The 20,723-nt window shown below is 34.8% G+C and overlaps 2 protein-coding genes and 1 long non-coding RNA gene across 5 annotated transcripts; 2 read left to right on the top strand and 1 right to left on the bottom strand.

Annotated features, from left to right (window-relative positions):
• The first annotated feature begins 1,922 nt into the window (after nucleotides 1–1,922).
• Nucleotides 1,923–12,848, top strand: LOC141612278 (uncharacterized). 3 transcript variants are annotated; one of them, XR_012529066.1, is made up of 4 exons: nucleotides 1,923–1,934; nucleotides 10,804–10,854; nucleotides 11,001–11,103; nucleotides 12,603–12,848. It is a non-coding gene; the product is annotated as an uncharacterized LOC141612278 (long non-coding RNA). The 3 variants fall into 3 exon arrangements; XR_012529064.1 differs by lacking the exon at nucleotides 1,923–1,934 and adding an exon at nucleotides 10,147–10,211; XR_012529065.1 differs by lacking the exon at nucleotides 1,923–1,934 and adding an exon at nucleotides 10,163–10,215.
• Nucleotides 2,190–9,885, bottom strand: LOC141612543 (uncharacterized). Its single transcript, XM_074431356.1, has 10 exons — nucleotides 9,741–9,885; nucleotides 8,040–8,138; nucleotides 7,613–7,942; nucleotides 7,456–7,509; nucleotides 7,279–7,356; nucleotides 7,143–7,184; nucleotides 6,483–6,579; nucleotides 5,294–6,258; nucleotides 3,970–5,172; nucleotides 2,190–3,856 (listed from the first exon to the last, which is right to left on the bottom strand). The coding sequence occupies exons 1-10, from the start codon at nucleotides 9,883–9,885 to the stop codon at nucleotides 2,190–2,192; spliced, it is 4,680 nt and encodes a 1,559-aa protein (XP_074287457.1).
• A 751-nt stretch (nucleotides 12,849–13,599) lies between the features above and the next one.
• Nucleotides 13,600–14,283, top strand: LOC141614638 (putative F-box protein At5g55150). The gene has a single exon (XM_074433384.1). The coding sequence runs from the start codon at nucleotides 13,600–13,602 to the stop codon at nucleotides 14,281–14,283; it is 684 nt and encodes a 227-aa protein (XP_074289485.1).
• The last annotated feature ends 6,440 nt before the right edge of the window (nucleotides 14,284–20,723 follow it).

Below are 20,723 nucleotides of genomic sequence, written 5' to 3'. Positions count from 1 at the left end.
AATACCAATGATAATCCAAATGGCGTTCGAAAGATGTTTAATCTTAACAATAACAAGTGTTACAACTCGAACCTCCCAGAGACCATAATAGTGGATTATTCACCAAGTGACCATGAGATTTTCGAGGGGCTGCGAATGTACAAAACATGTACTCCCTCTCTCCCGGTCATTTGTTGTCCTTTTTCATTTTTGGGTGTCTCAGTCATTTGTTGTCCTTTCTATTTTAAGAATGAACTTGATGAGTAATTTGATAATTCCCATTCAATTTGTTCCACTTGTCATTTAGTTATTGGCCCTCTTCTTTTTCCTTGATCTTTGTGACAAAACGAAAGGACAACAATTGACCGGGACGAAGGAAGTATATATTTAATACAATCAGGTAGTAATCTCCTCATGGTATTACGACACAAGGAACATGTGAGGAATGAAGATGATATTGGTTACAATTATGACATTGTTTATCGAACACTCGATTTCGAAGTCTTCAAACTTGATCTTAAAGACAAAGAGTGGGATGACGTTGAAGATTTGGGTGATGTGGCGCTGTTCGTAGGTGGTAACTCTTCTATGTCTGTTTCCGTGGCACATGACAAAAGTTTGCAACGTAATTGTGTATATTTCACGGATGATGATAGCGGTTATTGGTCAATTGTGAAGGAGTCTGGAGGACATGATATGGGTGTATATTACATCAAGTGTGATCGAGTACGACGATTTTATGAAGGCGTTGATACACGCTCCCCATTTTGCCCACCGACATTTTTTATTCCTCAAATTTAAGTTATTCATGGTCCGAATTATGGTATTAAACTAGGTTAGAACCCGTGCAAAATTGCACGGGTATGTATAAATACATTATCTATTTTGGTGAATAGATATTATTTGATAAAATTATAATTTTTTTTTGTATCCTATTACGTTTATTTTGTAATTCGTATGAAGTATATGATACATTAATAAGTGAAATAGGACAACAAAAAATATGTATACTTAAAAATTAATAATCGAGGCCAAAAAATCGGATTCAGGAAATAAACCGATCGAGATAGTATAAAAAAATAATAGCCTTATCCGAAAATCGTAAATAAATGTTTTAATCGTCACAGTCATCATATTATAAACAACAATAAAAAAAATGAAATAATCCTAAACATCTCTTCTCCAGAAGGTTCATCTTCCAAGTCCTCATTTCATCAAAAAAAAAAATTCCATTCACACAAAAACAACCTGATATTCGATTACCATCTTTTAATTCTAATTAAAGAGGTGCTAATTACAACTGTGCATGTTTGCATGTGTAAATATCGAATCCTTGATCAAATTTAGGATTAGGAAAGCGCGGCCGATCTTCTTTAATTCATCCCGCTCAAATTTCGCATCCGTTGATCAGTAGCCTCGCCGATTTGCACCGTATCTGCTTGTGTAGATGTAGCAGTTGCCGGATCGAACTAATCCAACCCAGAAAATTGAAAGAAGGTATGTTAAGAATATATTGTATAAGTCGTTCTCAATTTACTCTGTAATGTACTTGTTGATGTCATAATATTTACACATTCATCAAGTAATCCGTATTCATTTTTTTGTTTCCTTCAAATTGAAGATGGGGAGTAGTCATTGTGTTTGATTTCTGTTTAGATCGTATAGCAATTCCTTCATTTTACACATTCATCAAGTAATCCGTATAGCAATTCCTTCATTTTATGTCATTGTATTCGTATAATGCAATTGTTCCCTGCAAATGGATCCATCACATTAATCAATGATGTAAATATGTGTTTGAATTCGGTTTAGATCGTATCGATTGCTAAGGAGATTTGATGCATGCGTTTTTTCTCGTATTTGCGGGATTTGCACATCCTTTTTAGATGGACTCGGTTAAAGGCATTGTAGCAGAAATTTATACTGCGGAAATGATGTAATAAGCACAAATAAAGGTATGAACATAATAAACTCAATACTTATAAAAATTTTAGAAAACAATTTTAATCTGTTTATCCATGTTACTTGCATGACATTGATTCAATTCGTTTCTATGTTTCTGTTATTATCTATAAGACCAAAATTTCGAGATAATAATTAACATGGTGAAATTAAAATGAATTCATATAAAAAAGCCAAAATAATTCCATTTTGCCAATAACAATCCAGTTAAGATAATGGTGAAATAAATAAGAAAGGCACTATAAATACTATAAATTCTCAAAAACTTCTTTGTATACTACGTTTTCTGTAGTGTTGAGAATACGACGATCGTGGTCGCATATTAGAATCTTTAGCCCCTTTTTGCTTGTGACCCTCGAGACAGCAACATATAGTTGACCATGACTAAATACCGGTCTTGGAAGATACAAACCAACATGTGAAAGAGATTGTCCTTGGCTTTTGTTGATAGTCATTGCATAGCAAACCATTACTGGGAACTGCCTTCGCTGAAACTTTACGGGTAGTGAACTTGAGTCGGATGGGCTTAAACTCATACGGGGAATGAAAACCTTGTGACCTATGTTTGTGCCTGATATAATGCTGGCTTCAATTATGTGGTTTCCGAGTTGGGTGACCACTAATCTGGTACCATTGCAAAGACCAGCAGACTGGTCAAGGTTTCGCATAAGCATGATAGGTACGGCAATCTTTAACGTAATCTCGTGGTTAGGAAGACCAGAGCATCTGATTGAATTCAAGAACTCAGTTGAATATAATTCCTCTTGATGACTCGCGTACCCCTCTGCTTTGCTTATACTATCTGAACTCAAGTACACTTTCCCATCTCCTTCCATCTGTGATAGGACATAATCGTTAACCTTGGAAACTATCTCATTAGTAGGAGCTAGAATCGCCCTCTCTTGAAAATAATCGGCATTCCACATATTCTCATGGATAGATGGATAAGTGTTTTCCACAATGGCCTCTATAGGATTGTCTGCTTCCTTTATCAGGAGGTCATCTTCAATTGTTATAGTGGCTTCACCATCATTAGATTCCCCTGCCTCACCATCCCCGATTTTCAATATCCAATCTGAAAACTCTCTGATCTCATTTGCGGATGAACTCGAGCTCCCTGATTGAAGTCTCATGTTTTTTGTGAGCCTCAAAACCTTGCATGAATGCCATAGATAAGAGGAGTTCAGTGCAGAATGTGCAATATCTTGTCTACTCCCTTTCGGTATAACAGGCAGAATCTGCCGGAAGTCGCCCCCAAATACTACCACCTTACCTCCAAATGGTTGGTCTGCACACATAGGATTGTGAAAGCGCATAACATCCCTTAAACTTCTGTCCAAAGCTTCAACACAAAATTTGTTTGTCATCGGAGCTTCATCCCAAATTATAAGTTTGGTCTTAATAAGGAGTCCTGTTAAATCCGAATCCGGTGTGATGCGACTGCAAGTGGAGTCTTCATTAACATTTAGGGGTATGCTGAACGTAGAATGTGCTGTTTTACCACCGGGCAGCAACAAAGCTGCAATCCCACTTAATGCTACCGGAAGAACAATCTCACCTCTGGAGCGAATAGACGTACATAAGGTCTTCCATAAGAAAGTTTTACCGGTTCCACCATGTCCATAGACGAAGAAGATACCACCTTGGTCCTTATCCACTGCCGTCATAATGGTATCATAGACCATTCTTTGCTCATCTGTCAAGCGGGGAAGGAGTTTGGTGTGCTCTTCTGCTAAAGATTTCTTGTCATAGCGTAGCTCTTCTGCCAGTAGCCTGTTACCATTATCTCTTGTGAGAACCTCGTCTGGCACAACCATGGAAGGGAACTTCTTTAGACTACTACCGTTTCGTTGTAGTAATGTCTCAATTTCGATTAAAGTGTAGTTTTTGATATCATCCTCGCTAAGTTGCAAACCTGAAGGCAACAGTAAAATATTTTAACATTTTAACAGATGTTCAACATTACTAAGTAAAAAAAAAACGTGTGAGAGAAGGATCAGGAAAAATAAATAAATATAAATATATAACCTGGAATTTGAAAAAACCGTCGTTGCTTGTATAAAATGTCATCAGATAAGAAGCGCCATGTTTTGTCCCACACTTCTTCTGGTCTTGATACACTTCCCGAAGTTAAGAGCATCACAAAGAGGCTCCGTAAATAAGTAGCTGTTCCCCATCGACTTGCCTCTTTTATTCCGTCAATGTACTCTTTATCATCGTCCAGTAAACCACGTAAGTAGCAAGCATCTTTGAAAGTTTTGCATGGTTCACCGTCAACTCTCAGAATATCTTCATAACATGTAGGACCTTTCACATGGTTTAGTAGAGTCCTCAAATAATAACGTTCACCAGATCCAGGAGAAGCGTGATATACTCGACCAATAGAAAAACCTTTTCGTCGCGGTTTCCATTCACGTGAATCCGCTTTCCAAACAAATTTTTTGGGGAAATCAGCATATGTCAATGTCTTAGCTTCATCGTATTTCTTGTTGCACTCCATCCAAGATGCAAACATTGACTCGTCAACAGAACGCTTCTCAAGTAAAACATCAAGCGAGTCTTCCTCATTGTACACAATGCTTTGTTCACCTGGAAGGTGGAAATTTAACCGCTGAACTGACGGTGTTCTATAGTGTATATCGAACCCAAAAATCCTCCAAGCCGCTTCACACGCTGAAATATATCGACAATTATAGTACATTTTTATTTCATCCACATCGTCGGGGTTAGGAGCGGAGACTGCCGCAGTAACACGATCATTACCCTTATTTATATATTTAAACAAATACTTGATGGAGTTTGATTGATTGCACCATTCCACATTAATGTGTGCGTGGTATTTCAAGAGCAACTTCGGATTGTACGGGATGACATATCTATTGTCAAGTTCAACATCCCCCTTTTTAACCTTTGCGCCATTATTTCTTCTTCTGTACAACGGATATCCTTCTTCGTCAACCGTGGTGTTGGGATTGAACGGTTTTGGAAAGTGCTTCAAGCACTTGCCATTTTCAGTGCAAGGGGCATCAAGCTTAGCTCTGCCGCAAGGTCCATGCATCATCAATTCCTTAACAACATCATATAACCGCGGATTTTTATCTTTGTCCGGTATCTCGGCTGAAATGATTTTATCAATGGACTCCGGATTTGGGAACTTATAATCTCGATGCAAGAAGAGCAGTATGTGCGCATGCGGTAAGCCGCGTTTTTGAAACTCTATCGTGTACATAACTGCATAAAAAGTTACGCCCTTTAGTTAATTATCTTATAAATATGAGAATTATAGCACAAAAATGATGATTTTGAAGCAATAGATAACTGCAAACAAAATCAATTACAAAGATCGACTAACCTGCTTGAACTTTCCCAAATAGCTTTTTATGTTTCAAATCTCTTATCAATTGATCCAACTTTATCTTGAACACTCTGCATAGGATATCCGGTCTGTCCTCTGCTCGGACACCTATCCTTTTAACAAATCTAGTGATCTCTGGCCATTTTGGGTTGCAAGTGAATGTTATAAATAAATCAGGGAACCCAAACTCCTTGCAAGTAGCCATGGCATCTTGGTAGTTTTGGGTCATGTATCTAGCTGAGCCAGTGAATGACGAAGGTAAAAATATACGTCTTCCTATCGCTGAAATATTTGTAATTCCTCGAGCAAGAGCTTCTTTCAAGGTTATATATTTATCTGCACGTAGAAGTTTTTGATTGCGGCGTATGAAATTTAGCCTCTCTGTTTCGATCATCGTGTAAGCATCAACTAAAAATTGTTGGAACAATCTTCGCGCTATCAACAAAATGGAATTTTCACCTTTTCTTTCCATAATTCTGAAGGCAAAGAACTCGCGCATGGTGAGTCTGACACGTTTTTTTGGATTTCCTTCTGAATCATCAGGTTTTTCATGTGAGTCTTCTGGTGGGACTTCTGTTGAGTCTGCATGTTGAATATCAGTACTGTATCCGTCCTCACCATATGGAAAGAGCAAGGGGTATTGGAGTGCAAGATAAGACGGATGCAACTCATTTATTCTCTGCAACAAACCTGACTGTCTCTGAACAACTATATCTCTCTCATCAACTCCACACCCAATATCTCCAACAATAAGAGCTGCCACTTCAGATGCAGTCGGAAGATTGTATGTCCTTCCATCTTTTGCCCTTCTTCCAATCAGTCTCAATTTTAAGTCTTGGCTATTATTCTCGGAAAAACGGTCTCTGGCCATTCTAAATGCCTTGGTGAGTTCGTTGTGACTGTCTAACATGTGCTTCAATAGGGCGATTATATCACTGTCAAATGCATCTGGATTATTTGGGCTGAAGAAAAAAATGTCATTTGACAATAGTGTTAGTGAAAATAATTATAAATATATTAATTTCATAAACCGAATGCAAACAATTTACGACCAGTTATACTAACTAAATATTTAATTCTCTATGTATCTAATTTTTGTGTCCGCAAGCAAATGTTTAGATAATGGGTCTGTCTTAGATACATAATGGGTCTGACTGAAAAATGAAGGCATATTGGATATATTTACCTTACAGCTCGCTGTCTATTGGACACCTCATCTTCGGTGTCGTAGATGTAGAGTTGAGTGAATTTTGGAGGTTTTCCTTCTGGTGGCAAAAGACTCCCTATGCTATGATAATTTTGACCCCGTAACCTGAATGAGTAGGGGGAACGCCCTTGGTTGTGATCCTATCAATCTTTCCCCCATCGATGTAAAAGAAAACATCATGTTGTATGCTCGAATGTTTTCTAAGAAGTGTTTTCCTTTGGCATCTTTGACAGTAGTCAACTCTTTCAGCGTTGTGGGGGGGTCTTTGAGTCGGGGAAGTTTCACCTTTCCTTTCATGCAACACAACGAAAACTTTGGATGAAGTGACTTCCTATCTTTCCGCACTCTTTCTTCGAACCACATCATTGATCCACAAAATTCACAACACCATGTTGGATCTCCAATGTCCCAATAATCTTTAGGAATACAGTAATAATTTTTAATACTCTAATGCAAAAATCTATAACAGTACATAACGGCTGATAAATTTTAGTTCAATATAAATACCTTTGCCAAATGCAGATAAGTCATAGTCCTCTTTAGTACATATATGAAGAAGATAAAAGTCAGTAAATATGTATGTTTTGCATACGAATTATTAATTTAAAACTTTAAGAGATGTAACATATTTTCAATCACCTTTGTCTGAATCCCCATCATCATCGTTCTCATATTCGCATTCTGGTTACAACTTTACATATATTAATAAATGTACTATGTGGTTGCTATTTATGAAATTGCTAAAGTTACAAAGCAAATATTTTAGGGTTATTACCTTCGTTGTCACTGTTGGAGTGCAAAATATCAGTGGAAACATTTCTTGTATCGGTGTCTCGATTATGACTACTTTCACCTGACGCATTTTTAGTTAGACAATTCATTTTAGTGACACATTTGAACAATTCAGTAGTGTAAAGTCTCCATTTTTCGCGTCAAATGTAGGTTGTAATACCTCTTTCGTATGTCGTTCTACATCCATACTCTTGTGAATTTATGAATTGGGTACCTATTCAGAAAGAGAGTTATATGTGAGGAATGTATATATGTTCCGTAACATTAACAAAATGCTGAAAAATAATACAAAATGTGATAGGAGAGGTGAGTCTTACTTGAGTTGGTAACTGTGAAATCACATGAATTAGCAAGGTTTTTTGCTAGAGTCTGAACAATGTGTCTGTTCTGAACCGTATACTTTCCAGATGTGAAAGGTGAGCTTCTACCCACGGCAGTTGATTCACAAGTAAATTCACATGAATTAGGAATGTTTTTTGCTAAACTTTGAATAACTTTATTGTTTTGAATTGTATACTTCCCTGGTGTAAAAGATGGACTTCTTTCCACTAAAGTTGATTTACTGAAATTCAATTGTGTTCCAGTATGAGTTGTTGTTAATTCTCCTGGAATTCTTTCAATGATAGTTAACTGCCTGCTGCATTGCCCTAGTTTTTTTCAAAATGGAGTGGAATGCATTTAGAATTATGTATTTTATATCTCCTAAACTTTACTATCGCAATAAATCGTAAGAATGTGACTCACCATTGGAAATGTCGGTCAATGGACTTTGAGGTGTTTGTAGTCTTCTTAAAGTTGGTGAAGCGCAACCGTCAGTAGCAGAGTTGATGTTAATTGTACTAACTGTAGATTTGCAAATAATGTGATTATCGGTTAGACAAAAGTGTGAAAATATGATCAACGTAGTTTTAATTTGTACTAACTGTTGGAAATATGTCCTAATGGAGTTGGATGTGTGTCGAGACTACTCATTCTTGATGGTGTTGGAGGATGAACACCCCTTGTTCGAATGTGTTTTTTGTTGATTTGCAAAAAGGTCAATACTCATAGTAATAAATAGTAAGAATTTTATATATCATAGATCTTACCTCTCAAACCGTTGGAGATGTCACAAAATGGGGTTCTAAATCTTTGTTGGAGTTCGCAAAGTTGGTAAAGAAGCATTATTACAAATGGTGATTGCGTTTTTTTCAGTATATTGTAAAAAGTTTGTTCAATATCATTGCGTAATTATCTATTATCTATATAAATATGTACATAGAAAGGAGTGTTGTTGAAAGTACCTTGATTATCAAGTGTAGTTCATTTTTGGCGCTTTGTATTTCGTATTGATCGTCTGATTTGTCTTGAAACTTTAGAATGTTGTGGTTCCATTTTTCTAATAGTGTAAGTAGATGTAAATTACACTTTGTAGTTGAGGCAGGTGAGGATGGCGGATTCAAGTTGTGATGTTTGGTAAATATATGCAGTAAAAAGATCAATTATATTATGTGAAGAGATATTAAAAGATTATGGGTGTAATATAAAAGATTATGGGTGTAATAATATCTATAGAATATTGTAAGGAAGAGTCATTTATGGTATCAACTCAAATCTGAGGATTTGAGAAATAAAATTACAGTTTTAAATATATTGTGACCATAATTATTGCAGAATGAATATTATCATATTCATTGTAGATATTCATTGTAGATACTTGTTGCAGATACCTTACGATGAGGTCTTAGATTTTAAGTTTTTCGCGGTGTCATTTGTTAGTATGACTTACTGTTTAATTGAGATGAGAAGCAAGCTACACACACAATATTATACACTTTATTTTAATTTCTAAACAATTTGTTTGTTTTGGGTTGTTTCTAGTCTGATTGTGTGACTGACTTAACTGCAGCTTGCTTCATATATGGAGTACCTGGTTTGGTAAAGATTATTTATTGGGATGGGTCTAACATTTGGAAAAGGTAATAGTTATTGCGGTGACTATAATTATTTGAGTTACTCATTGACTATAGTTAATTGAGATACTCATTGCAGATACTGATTATAATGAAGTTTGAGCTTGAAATTTTTGTGTTGTCAGTATAACTTTTAAGTACAACAAATGGTTTGCTTATTTACCGTCTGATTGTCTGATTGTGTGACTTTCTTTTTATATGCAGTTCACCTTCTTTATTATATTCAGTACGTGGGTTGGCATACTAACGCTAGGGATGGATTGGAAGGCGATAAAGGTAAACTAATATAACTAATTAGTGGTAGCAGAGTATTAAACATAATAGCAACTTTGTTAAATTAAGCATAAGAATAGAAACTTTATTCTCACAAGTGTATCAAAACCAAACCAAAATAATATCGTAAGTGTTTGACAAATTCTGTAAATTGTGAAAGTAGATGACTAAAATAAGTCATAATATCTGTCGAAATAGGTCTAAGTTGACTTTGCGATGCACTCTGGAGCATGTTTCTTTGTGGTGCTTAACTGTGCATCATCTTCAAATTCATATGCATCTAGAGAACGCTTTGTCGGAGTGATGTTCTCTGAGCTCGTGACGGACTCATCCTCAACAGTATTTTGGATTGTCACCTGAGACATAAATGCTGATTAGAATAAATCGAATAGATATCCTATTTATTTAAATTACTCATTCTAATTTGAATTGAAAATGAAATATCACCTTTCCTTCAGTATTCTGAACTACACTCTCTTCTCTCTCTTCTCGAGAATCCACTTCCAAGCAGTCTTTCTGTCGTATTTACATTGTCAAATATGCGTTAAATTTTTAACTTGTTTCAAAGTAAAGTATCAACGACTCTTAGAGCATATACAAACCTGTGTTGTTGTGCAGGTTTCGAGGTATTTCAGGATTAGATCCTTGTCCTCAGAAAGTTTATTGACACCATATGATTTCCATCCTTTGTGTAGGTTATACTTTTCATCAACCTTGACTTTGAATATGAATTTTCTGTTAAGCAGTACATCAAGTTCACTTGGATATGCATTCGGATCCCCTTGCTGTCATTAGAGAATGTTAATGATAAGTGTAGAAACCTCACTCATTAATTAATGCTATGATGTTTTGTGCATGAGCCGTATTGCTTATTTGGATTGTGTTTGGAATACATATAATCAGATTGATTATAACAGAAACAAAGTAATTCTTGTTTATTTGAGTATTGTTAAAGTATAAAAGATTAGGTATGATTCATACCTTAAGTTGGTTATCTCGTATTTGCTTTGCTGATTGCTTGATCAAATCAGTAGCTTGAGTATCAAATAGTATGAAGGTTGCATTTCCGGTATGATCGGCAACTTTGACTCTGACTTTATACCTACATAAGGAGTTGTTTAGGAGTGTGCGTAGAGTAGAATATGAATAAAATAAATAACTTACTTCAGGTCTCAAATGTAACGCACCTGAGAATGACATATTTAGCATATCCTTCACATTTGCCAGTACATAACCATTTCTCTTTTTCATCTAACTCCACTTTCGATTTACATTTTTTGCAGCACTCAATGTACCACCTAAATTCTGTGTCAATTGCTGTTATGGTGGCCAAGGTAACAAAAAATCCCTCCTACACAAAACAGAATTAGTGTATCCAAAAAGTTATTATTGTTTTTAGTAATACAAACTTGGTTATGTTAAATAGTTATTTGATATACCTCTTGGATCTCTCTAATTTCATTAATTGTCCGTCTAGTAGGTAAATCTAGAAGTTCATTAACGACTGATTCACAGTAGCTTGTAAGAATTGTTGAGCTCGAAGATGAAGGTTTCAGACCAACTTCTATCTTTCTGGAAATTCGGTAAGCATGATATATCTTAGTTATGATATGTTGTTATTAATACGATTTTAGTGAAAAAAAGTATATTTAGATGAGAACCTTTTTATGAAATTGCGAACTTCGGGTATTTCAGCATCCAATAATATCTTCGAACAAAGTGAATTAGATACGCTTGAATCTGCATCGACAATGAGTGTTAGTACAAAGGTATTTTTAATGCTAAAATCCATATACACGCTAAGTTTGAAAAAAAAAACGAAGTACCTTGAAAAGTTTTTATCTTGGCATATCGGATTATAACAATGGGACGGTGTTCAGATTTGTCAAACTCTGTTGTGGAGCTTGCCATCTGGTCAGCTAATTTTTCCCAAAGTGTTAGAATCAGTTTTTGACCCCTGTAACAGAATTCGTTAATAATTTTCGAGTAAATAATTTATTAACAACTCTTATAGAAGATTAAAAGTTAAAAAGTACATACTCGCAGTCAATTAATTCAATTAGCATAGTACGCTTATCTTTTGAAGTATTCTCTATTGGACCTTTAGCATGAAGTTCACCAATAATATCTGTGGCAACATATATATGGTTAGATTATGACTTGTGAAATTTTCTGATATATATTCTATAAATTGATGAAGAATAAACATACCAACTAAGTATCTTGGATCGAGATTATTGAGTAATATATCATTGAATGATGCAAACTGAATGGGACGATCGGGAATAACGACATCACTGGTGGGACTAAAAATAGTTTTTGCAGTAAAAACTATTTTATATGGATGTTTGGTTATTCGATATTCCCCTGTGTTTTGGCTGACACTGAAATTGGTGATGAAACGAAGGTCACCATCTCGACCAAAGACTTGTATTTGAAGAATAGTCTCTTGGCTATCGTGGCTTGAATTTTTGGTACTGTAAATTTATACATGTTAACAATAGTTCTTGAGATAATTGATTTAGTAAATATGAATGATACATGCATATTAATAGTTGATAATTATAACTTGCATTACCTTTGAGTCCATGATTATGAAATCGAAATCTCCCCAACCTTGCTCCCAGGAGTACATTATACGTCCCTGGATACGCCATGATTCTTTAACTTGGGTTATATCCTTAATCATATCGTAAGTAGTATCAGACATTATTCTTTCTGATCGAGTAATAAAAATCAATTGTAACGTGTAGTCCTATTTATAAGTTCTTTGTAACGTGTAGTCCTATTTATAAATTCTCAAAATGTAATCTTTGCCCTAGTTGTAATGATTTTCATTCAGAATTAAGGAACAAATTTTCGTTATTTTATCACATGAGGATATAGCATATAATTCGAAAATCTTTGTTCTTTCTTCTTATATTGTATATATTATTTTATACTCAGAATTTTATATTGGGTTGTATATTAAAAGATTGACTAACTGAATCAAAGATTACTTGATGTTAAACTGATTGATTTCTTTAAGATTAGTCTAGCTTTGTTTTATTATTCAAAGATTTGTTGCCTTTTTTTTCTGCAGGGATTCGAAAGATTTCATAGTTGAGTGGTTTGGAAAAGGATAAAGAATTTTGAAAAAGATAGCAGTGTATATTATTGATATTATTTTCCAGAAATAATATCCAAAGATCCCTTTGTCATAGTGTGTATTTTATGGTGTGTATTTTATTGATTTCTTAATTTAAGTAAAGAATACCAAAATATTCCTTGTTCATTGTTGACTGGATTGGAAAAGCAATATGTAATGGGCTGTTGCGTTTTTTAAATTGTGTATTATTGATATTATTGATTTTTTATGAAATAATATCTAAAGATCCTTTGCCATAATTCTCTCTCGTTTTATGGTAAGTATATTATTGATTTCTTATTTTAAGAAAAGAATACCAAAATATTCATTGTTCATTGTTGACTGATTGAGAAAACAATACGTAATGGGCTGTTTATTAGGTGTGTAGATAAGTGGGCTCAAATAATGCCCAATATAGTAGGAGTAATAGTCAGGCGTACAAAATAAGTGGGCTCAAGCTATGCCCAATATAGTAGGAGTAATAGTTAGGCGGGAAAAGTCATTGTGAGATTGATTGTGAGGCTGCCACGTGTCTAGTGGTTCCTCTATTATACTTTTATATAGATAAGTAACATGATTGGAGTTTATTTTGAGTCGTTTGTCAATTTATTTGGTGTCCGAGTTATGATATTAAACATGTTATAGTATACGGAGTATTATTAAGAATTGGAACTGCGTTTGTTATATTGTATTAGTAGAAACAGTGCCAATTTGTGGCAGTAAGAGTGTAAGAACAACAGTCATATTCTTCAACATGGGCTAATTGTTGACACAAATTCTCATTTGTGACGTGTCATAAGCTTGTCACGTCTCACAACAGATTTAATAAAGATAAAAAGGAAGAATAGCTGATAGGCAATCAACAGGCGGCGAAACAGCATATGTAGCCACTCTATGCCTTTCTTAGGTCTTAACTTAGAACGGCATCCCAATTACAGAGTATTAACTTCCAATGGCGGCAGATTGGTCTGCATTGCCTCTTGATCTTCTTGGTGCCATTGCATTCAAGTTGGAATCTTTCAAAATTCTAATTTATTTTTCTTCGGTTTGTCGGTCTTGGAATTGTGCTTCGTCCTCAATTAAGCACCAATGGATGGCTATGGCTACAAATCTTAATAATAACAAGTGTTACAGCTCGAACCTCCCAGAAACGTTTGGAACAAGGTTCTGGGGTACGCCTTATGGTTGGGTTGCAGTCGCTAGAGGTGATCACACCGTTCACTTAATTAATCCAATCACCAAGGCGAATATTAGTTTTCCATCTTTGGAACCCATATTAAACTTACATGAAACTAACGCCAAATACTTTAATGATTGGCTTGTGCAATACTTTTTGACAAGGGTCATTGTGCTTAAAGTGTCTCATGAGTTTGTTATTATGATAATTCATCAGTCCGACAATTACATAACCTTTGCTAGGCAAGGAGATGAATCTTGGACTGATAAATTGATCAAGGAAATATGCAGTAAGATTCGCGATGTTGTGGCTATGGATGATCACGTATTAGTTGAATATGATGATGGAGCGATTGCATATTGGAATGTTAAGAAATTCTACGGTCTGGAAGCGATTAAACCAATGGATTATTCTCCTGGTACTCGTCATGAGATTTTCAAGGGACCGCCCGCCGTATGAATAATCTATGCTTGTGGAGAGATCATAATAACTCTTCAAAAATCACACTCTGGCAAATTTTGGCTAAAATCTACGTAGTATAAAAACTAAATTTTTTTTAAAGAATTGTGATTTGCCGCTAATTTTAGGGTTAAAAGTTAATTTTCTAATGTGGGGCCTACCCATAATCCCCCCCTACTCCTAAGAGAATAAAAATTCTCTTAGTTTTCCCTCCAAAAGACATCTAGCTTTCCCTCCAAAAGACATCTAGCTAAATAAGGTAACAAGTAAAAAAACTCTTTACATTATTATATTTTCAATTAATATACTCTTATAAGTAAACTCTAATCTTTTAATTAAAATTCATATTTATGACTTTTTCATTAAAATCCATAATTTATTATGATCATTTCCATTGATATTATTCTTCATCAGTAACACTCTAAAATTACGCAAACGTGCTTCTTATGCAGTCTTTAACATAATTATTGTCATCATGTACACCCTAAAATTACGTAAATCCTTTTCTTATATTATCATTCATCAGTTACACTCTAAATATGGTGTATATTTTAAAGGACGTAATAATTTTTATGTATTTTTTAATTAAAAAAGAAATAAAAATATTAGTCTAATTATTCGTAAATCGTCTTTTTTAGTGCGTGGTATACTGTTTTTACCTGTTTTTGTTATAAGGTTTATACGCGTTTTAATTAGATTTTAGATTTTTACATCACTTAATTATAATTTAATATCATAAATTAGTTTCATGCACTGATATAACATTATAGAGTTAATTTTTATAGTAAACTAAAAATGGTTTAACACAAAAATAACTTAACTTAAAGTGTCTTTTGATGGTAATAAACCTTCATTTTCTACTTCTTAATAAGATTATATTAGTACATTATATAACATTAAAAATACAGTTAATTCAAGCAATTAATTTAATGAGAATGTTTCTTTATAAAACAAAACTAAAAAATACCGTGATGTAGCACGGGGATCTACACTAGTCTTATCAACAATTAATTAAAATTTCAGTGTTTGAATAATTCATTTAATTCATTATCACTAGATTTCAATTAAATTCAATGTCAATTCTTTAATACTCGTATATGATAATTTAAAATCGACCCGTGTATTTTTTTTGCACGGGAGTAAAACTAGTAACTGCGCTTTAAAAGCGCGAATCCTTTGGCTGATAATAGTATTCATATATAGCTGACCAAAGTTTGGGCTACAATGCACATGATTGAATTATGGAACAAAATGTGAGCATAAAATCAATGTGTATCATAAGAACGTTAGAACGGTCATGCCATTAGTTTTTGAGACTCCGACAACCGAAGTCGGGATTAAGTTCAATACTACATCAAATTAAATGCTTTATAAATTGTTCTCATATGCTAGGTAGCACCAAAACGGACACGGACATGGACACGACACGGACACGTGATACGGCATCTCATGAAATTTAGGACACGGGACACGCTATTTAAATTTAATAAAAAAACATATTTTATGGTTATAAATAACGTATGATTTTATTTTTGTAATGTATTTGATTCTAAATTTAATGTATTTGATACTAAATTTAGGTAGCTGAAGGTAAAATTCGATCTTAACTATAACTAATTCTAATTTCGCACCCAAACCAATCTTCTAGTCAATCTCTTTTGAGAATTTATTCCTCGTGTAAACTATAACATGATTAGGCGTGTGTCCGACGAGTGTCGGATGTCCGGGTGTCGGACACGGTGTTGGACACGGGACGGCTAGTTAGGAGGAGTGTCCGTGCTACCTAGCTCATATGTACCATCAATCCAAATAACATGCGTACAGAGTACCTATGCTTCATATTTCAATCTTTCATTTAATACAGTGTTGATGATCGGTTTCACGTGTAAACTCGTGCAGGCTTCTGTGTTCAGCTTGAAACCAGTAGGGACTCATCACATCAGCCGTACACAGTCTGTACGAAAAACATCCTCATTGAACTGAAAATCAAATTTCGAAATCAATCTGGTGATGGTATTTATATATGGAGCATATCCAAGCAAGTTTCCCAGTATACTATCAACCATTGCAGATGACCACAAGGAATGCCATGTTACCCAACTCGGTTTGAAAGGTTGGACCGGGTGTGTACCCAAGTGTTAGACGCAGCTATGTTATAAAAAATTGTCAAAGTTTTTAGTTTAAAATGAAGGGTCGAAATGTCATACCAATGTCCAGGTATCAAATGTCGGACACGACAATGCGAGCTCATATAAAGGGTCGAAGTAGAAGAGAACAGAATTGAGCAAATATTAAATTAGTTACAACTATATACATTCTCATATGAACCCTATTCCCTAATTCGTTTTCACACAATCATATAAATAACTAGAATGGTTAGGGTAATTAACCATTTATCCTTGTCCTTGAGAATTGAGATAAATAACTACTCATCCTGTTCTAGTCATATGTTGTCCTTTTTCATATTGGGATGTCTCAATCAATTGTTGTCTGATTAGCAAAAGACTAGGTCGCTAAATACTAGAATTAAACTATCAAATTAACAATTTATAAAGCCAAACTATACTCTAGATTACTCCAATTGATAAAGCAATATAGTGCAAGTAAGGGTCGATCCCAAGAGAAGGGCTATTAAACTAAAGACTCGGATTGTAAACTATTGAATACTTAGCTTAAACTCTACTACAAATTTAGGCTCTAATGAAAAGTTTATAAACACACAATGGTTATTAACAATGACAAACAATAGATGAACATAGACCAAAGGGGGGGTTGAGTTGATTGGTAACATGAATGCAATGTAAAGTTGCAATCTTTTTCTAACAAGCAATATAACAAACACTTGGTGAGCAAGAAAGAGAATTTGGTGTGATCCCTCCGTAGTAACCAACAAAGATAAAGTTTGACTCTTTTATAACTATCTTCTTATTATACACCCAATACTCTCAAATCAAGATGTTAACATACACAAATTAAATCATCCATGTATATCCTTCAAGTTTAACCAATAATTCATTAAACCATGAGTGAAAATTAAACCTGAGCATTAAGAATTATACCAAGATAAGAAGCAAGGATCAATTCTCACAAGATTAAACCATACAAATGAGAAAAGACATGAAATTTCCTACTTATTGCATGAATCTTTTAAACCAAATCAACATACAACAAGATTGCTCCAATTAATCATAGATAGATTAAACCATTTCTCTAGAATTTCCAATAGTTGGGTAAATAAGATGCAAGAGTGATCAATTCATACATTCATCTACTCAACATAAGAAAATAAGCACAAGGAAAGATCAATTGATAAATAAAGAGAGATTAAAAGAGTCTTACAATACCAAAGTTGGAAACTTTGGATGAATCACACCAAGCAAAGAAGGATTTAGCCTTCCATAATCTTGTTACAAGCCACAAAATGCAGAAAGATTAACATCCAATGTCAAAGATTACCCCTTTTCTCCTAAACTACCAAGTTCTCTTAAGTCTTAACATACAAGTTTTTGAAATTATTGCTTAACAAAATCATTTTTAGGTCTCCAAAACATGAACTATATATATGGTTGCACCCTCATCTAAGTTAAACACGGATTTGGCTTCCATCAAAATAATTAAGGACGGTAGATCAACTTCACAAGGCCGAGGAAGACGCAGGCTGCGTCATACACCGCAGGCCTGCGTCATAGGACGCAGGCTGCGTTCTGGACTGACCTTCGCTCCAATTCTTCACTTCCTTTTCACGATTTTTTCAATACTTAGCCTCCATGCTTTCTATCAAGGAATGTCGACCTCGAAATTGGTTCATGCATGGCCGTCTCCGCGTGATTGCTTGTCTACGAGTATGGCTAGAGGCTCATGCTCGGGATTCCGAGTTCTCCTCTCATACAAAGCTCCACACATGAGTCAAAATGCATTAGTCACGACAATCATTGGGACGGGAAGATTAACTCATTATTCCGACTAAAAGGACCCTTAATTTAAACAAACTCGGCCTAAGAAGGCCCTAGTGACTCGACACTTTTTGACTCTATCATTGTCCTTTCTATTTTAAAAATGAATTTGATGAGTAATTTGATCATTCACATTTAATTTGTTTCACTTGTCATTTAGTAATTGGCACATTCCTTTTTCCGTGATCTTTGTGCCAAAATAAAAGAACAATAATTAAACAGGACGGAGGGAGTAATAAACAAATAAAGTTTTCCAGAGCTCAACTTTGATTTACATTGCAAAAACTAAGGCAAATTTAAAATTAAAATGCAGGAACCTCAAAACCCCAAGTATAGGGGTCTTCAATCTCGTCTTAAATCAGGTTGGTGAACAAATTGAGGAACGTGTATCATTGCCTTCATAAAATCGCTATATACAATTCGTTCTTATGTTAAATACACCCATATCAGAAGTTTTTGCTTAATTGGGGTTCAAACCCAAACTATTTAACAAAATAGGGCGGTTTTCAAACTATTTACCAAAAACTTGTCCACGTCTGCATTTCCGCTTTTTTTTTGTATATATCTCGCTGTCCCGGACAGCGAGATACTATAAAAACCGAGCAGCCAAAACCCATCCAGAATGGCACTTAAATTACGCATGTAATGTCTCGCTGTCTGGGATAGCGATATACTTGCTGCACCATTTCTCGCTCTTGATATAGCGACTATGTGAGGCTCAGAAAATAGAAACATTCTGCATGTTTCTCATTACATATTGTCTTCAGTGTATCACTGTCCTATATAGCAAGATACTAGGTGTTTTCAAAAAAAAAAATGCAGTCGATCCCTGCCAAGAGCATTATGCTCCATTATAATCAAATCACCTAAACCTGCATGTAATAATAAACCCAAGGGGGAAATTTTTTTTTTTAAACGCTTAAATGAAGTGAAAGGGAGATTGATGGTGTTGTAAAATTGAGTCTGTAATATCTCATTATCCCACTTAGCAATAAACTGCTTCTCATTTTTCTTCGCATTCTGGATGGATTCTGGCTTCTCGATTTTCATAATATTTCGCTGTCCAAGACAGCGAGATATATACAGTTCTTTTTAAAAAAAAGAAAAAGAAAAAAAGCAAAAATGTTGACGTGGACCCATTTTGTTAAATAGTTTGAAAACCGCCATATTTTGTTAAATAGTTTGGGTTTGAACCCCAATTAAACAAAAACTTCCCCATATCATGTCCAGCGAGCAATGCACGCTCTGGTGGACACAACCACAACTCACTGTTATCATCTGTGAAATATACATCACTCCGTCGCAAACCTTTGGCATGTGTTAAAGACACTATCATAGAAGAGTTATCACCTATAAACAACGCCATATCACCTAAATCTTCAACGTTCTCCCAATTTTTGTCTTTAATAGCAGCAGTAAAATGAAAGTTACTAAAGAAAGCTGGAAGTTTAGAGTTGAGAAATTAAATAAGAAGAAACAATTCCTTTAATAACTTCGTTTAATAATAACAACACTGCAAATATTCGTATAAGGCAGTCTTACACAAGTTTATTGTAAAACGGGTTCCCTTTAATAACTCCGTTTTGTTCACAACCCATCATTCAACAATTTAATCACAATTGAGATATGACAAAGAACAAGCGAATATATATACATGCGAATAGATTCCCATAAATAATAATCAAAATATATACAACAAATTATTGAATGATGGCATCATATATTATGAGTGTATAATTAATGAATCGAAGCCTTTTCAATATACAAACTCATGATGCAGTGAAAAGACCAATAACTGCAGCTTCAATAATTATAATTATCCTTACTCTTATAAACATGGGAAGTTCATTGAACTGTAGCAATGAATGAATAGCCCACCCAACCCACCCCCCCCCCTGTCGTTGGATTTCCACCCTTAATCTCCACCTTCCAAACTCTGCTATATACTCTCATCCACAAATTTAGGTCATCCAAAAGTATCATCCGCTTATTTCCATCCATCTCCCTCTAAAAAACCCTCTTCAATTCTTTTACTCCATAGCCCCATCTCAGTGTTCCGTTCCCCTTCAACACCATCACAGTCAATCACGATGATGAACTGGCATGATGACGATGCAGTGATGCTGATGATGACGACGATTGGTTTGTTTTCTGGGTTTATTGATTTTCTTATTCTGTGGTTAATTAGTTTACTCTTTGTTTTCTGTTTGTGCCCTGTTAAATTTTAGGGTGCGGTTCTTCATTTTCTCTATTTATTACTCAAGTTCAAAAATCGTGCCCACAACTTCTTGTTTATCTGTGCACTATGAAATAACCATTTATGAAATCGTGCCTATTTCTGAAATGGTTATTCTGTGGGGTTAGAGGTGTGGAAACTCTGAAATGGTTATCTGTATTTATTGCGCCGATTCATAAATGAACAAGCTTGTTCGTCTGTTCATCTGTTCACTCTTTGTTCATATGTTCATTTGTCTATTTATTGCGCCA

This window comes from Silene latifolia, chromosome 11 (assembly GCF_048544455.1).
Source record: "Silene latifolia isolate original U9 population chromosome 11, ASM4854445v1, whole genome shotgun sequence".
In the NCBI taxonomy this organism is placed as follows: domain Eukaryota; kingdom Viridiplantae; phylum Streptophyta; class Magnoliopsida; order Caryophyllales; family Caryophyllaceae; genus Silene; species Silene latifolia.
The sequence above is the reverse complement of the archived record's forward strand: the minus strand, read 5'-3'. Positions and strand labels throughout refer to the sequence as shown.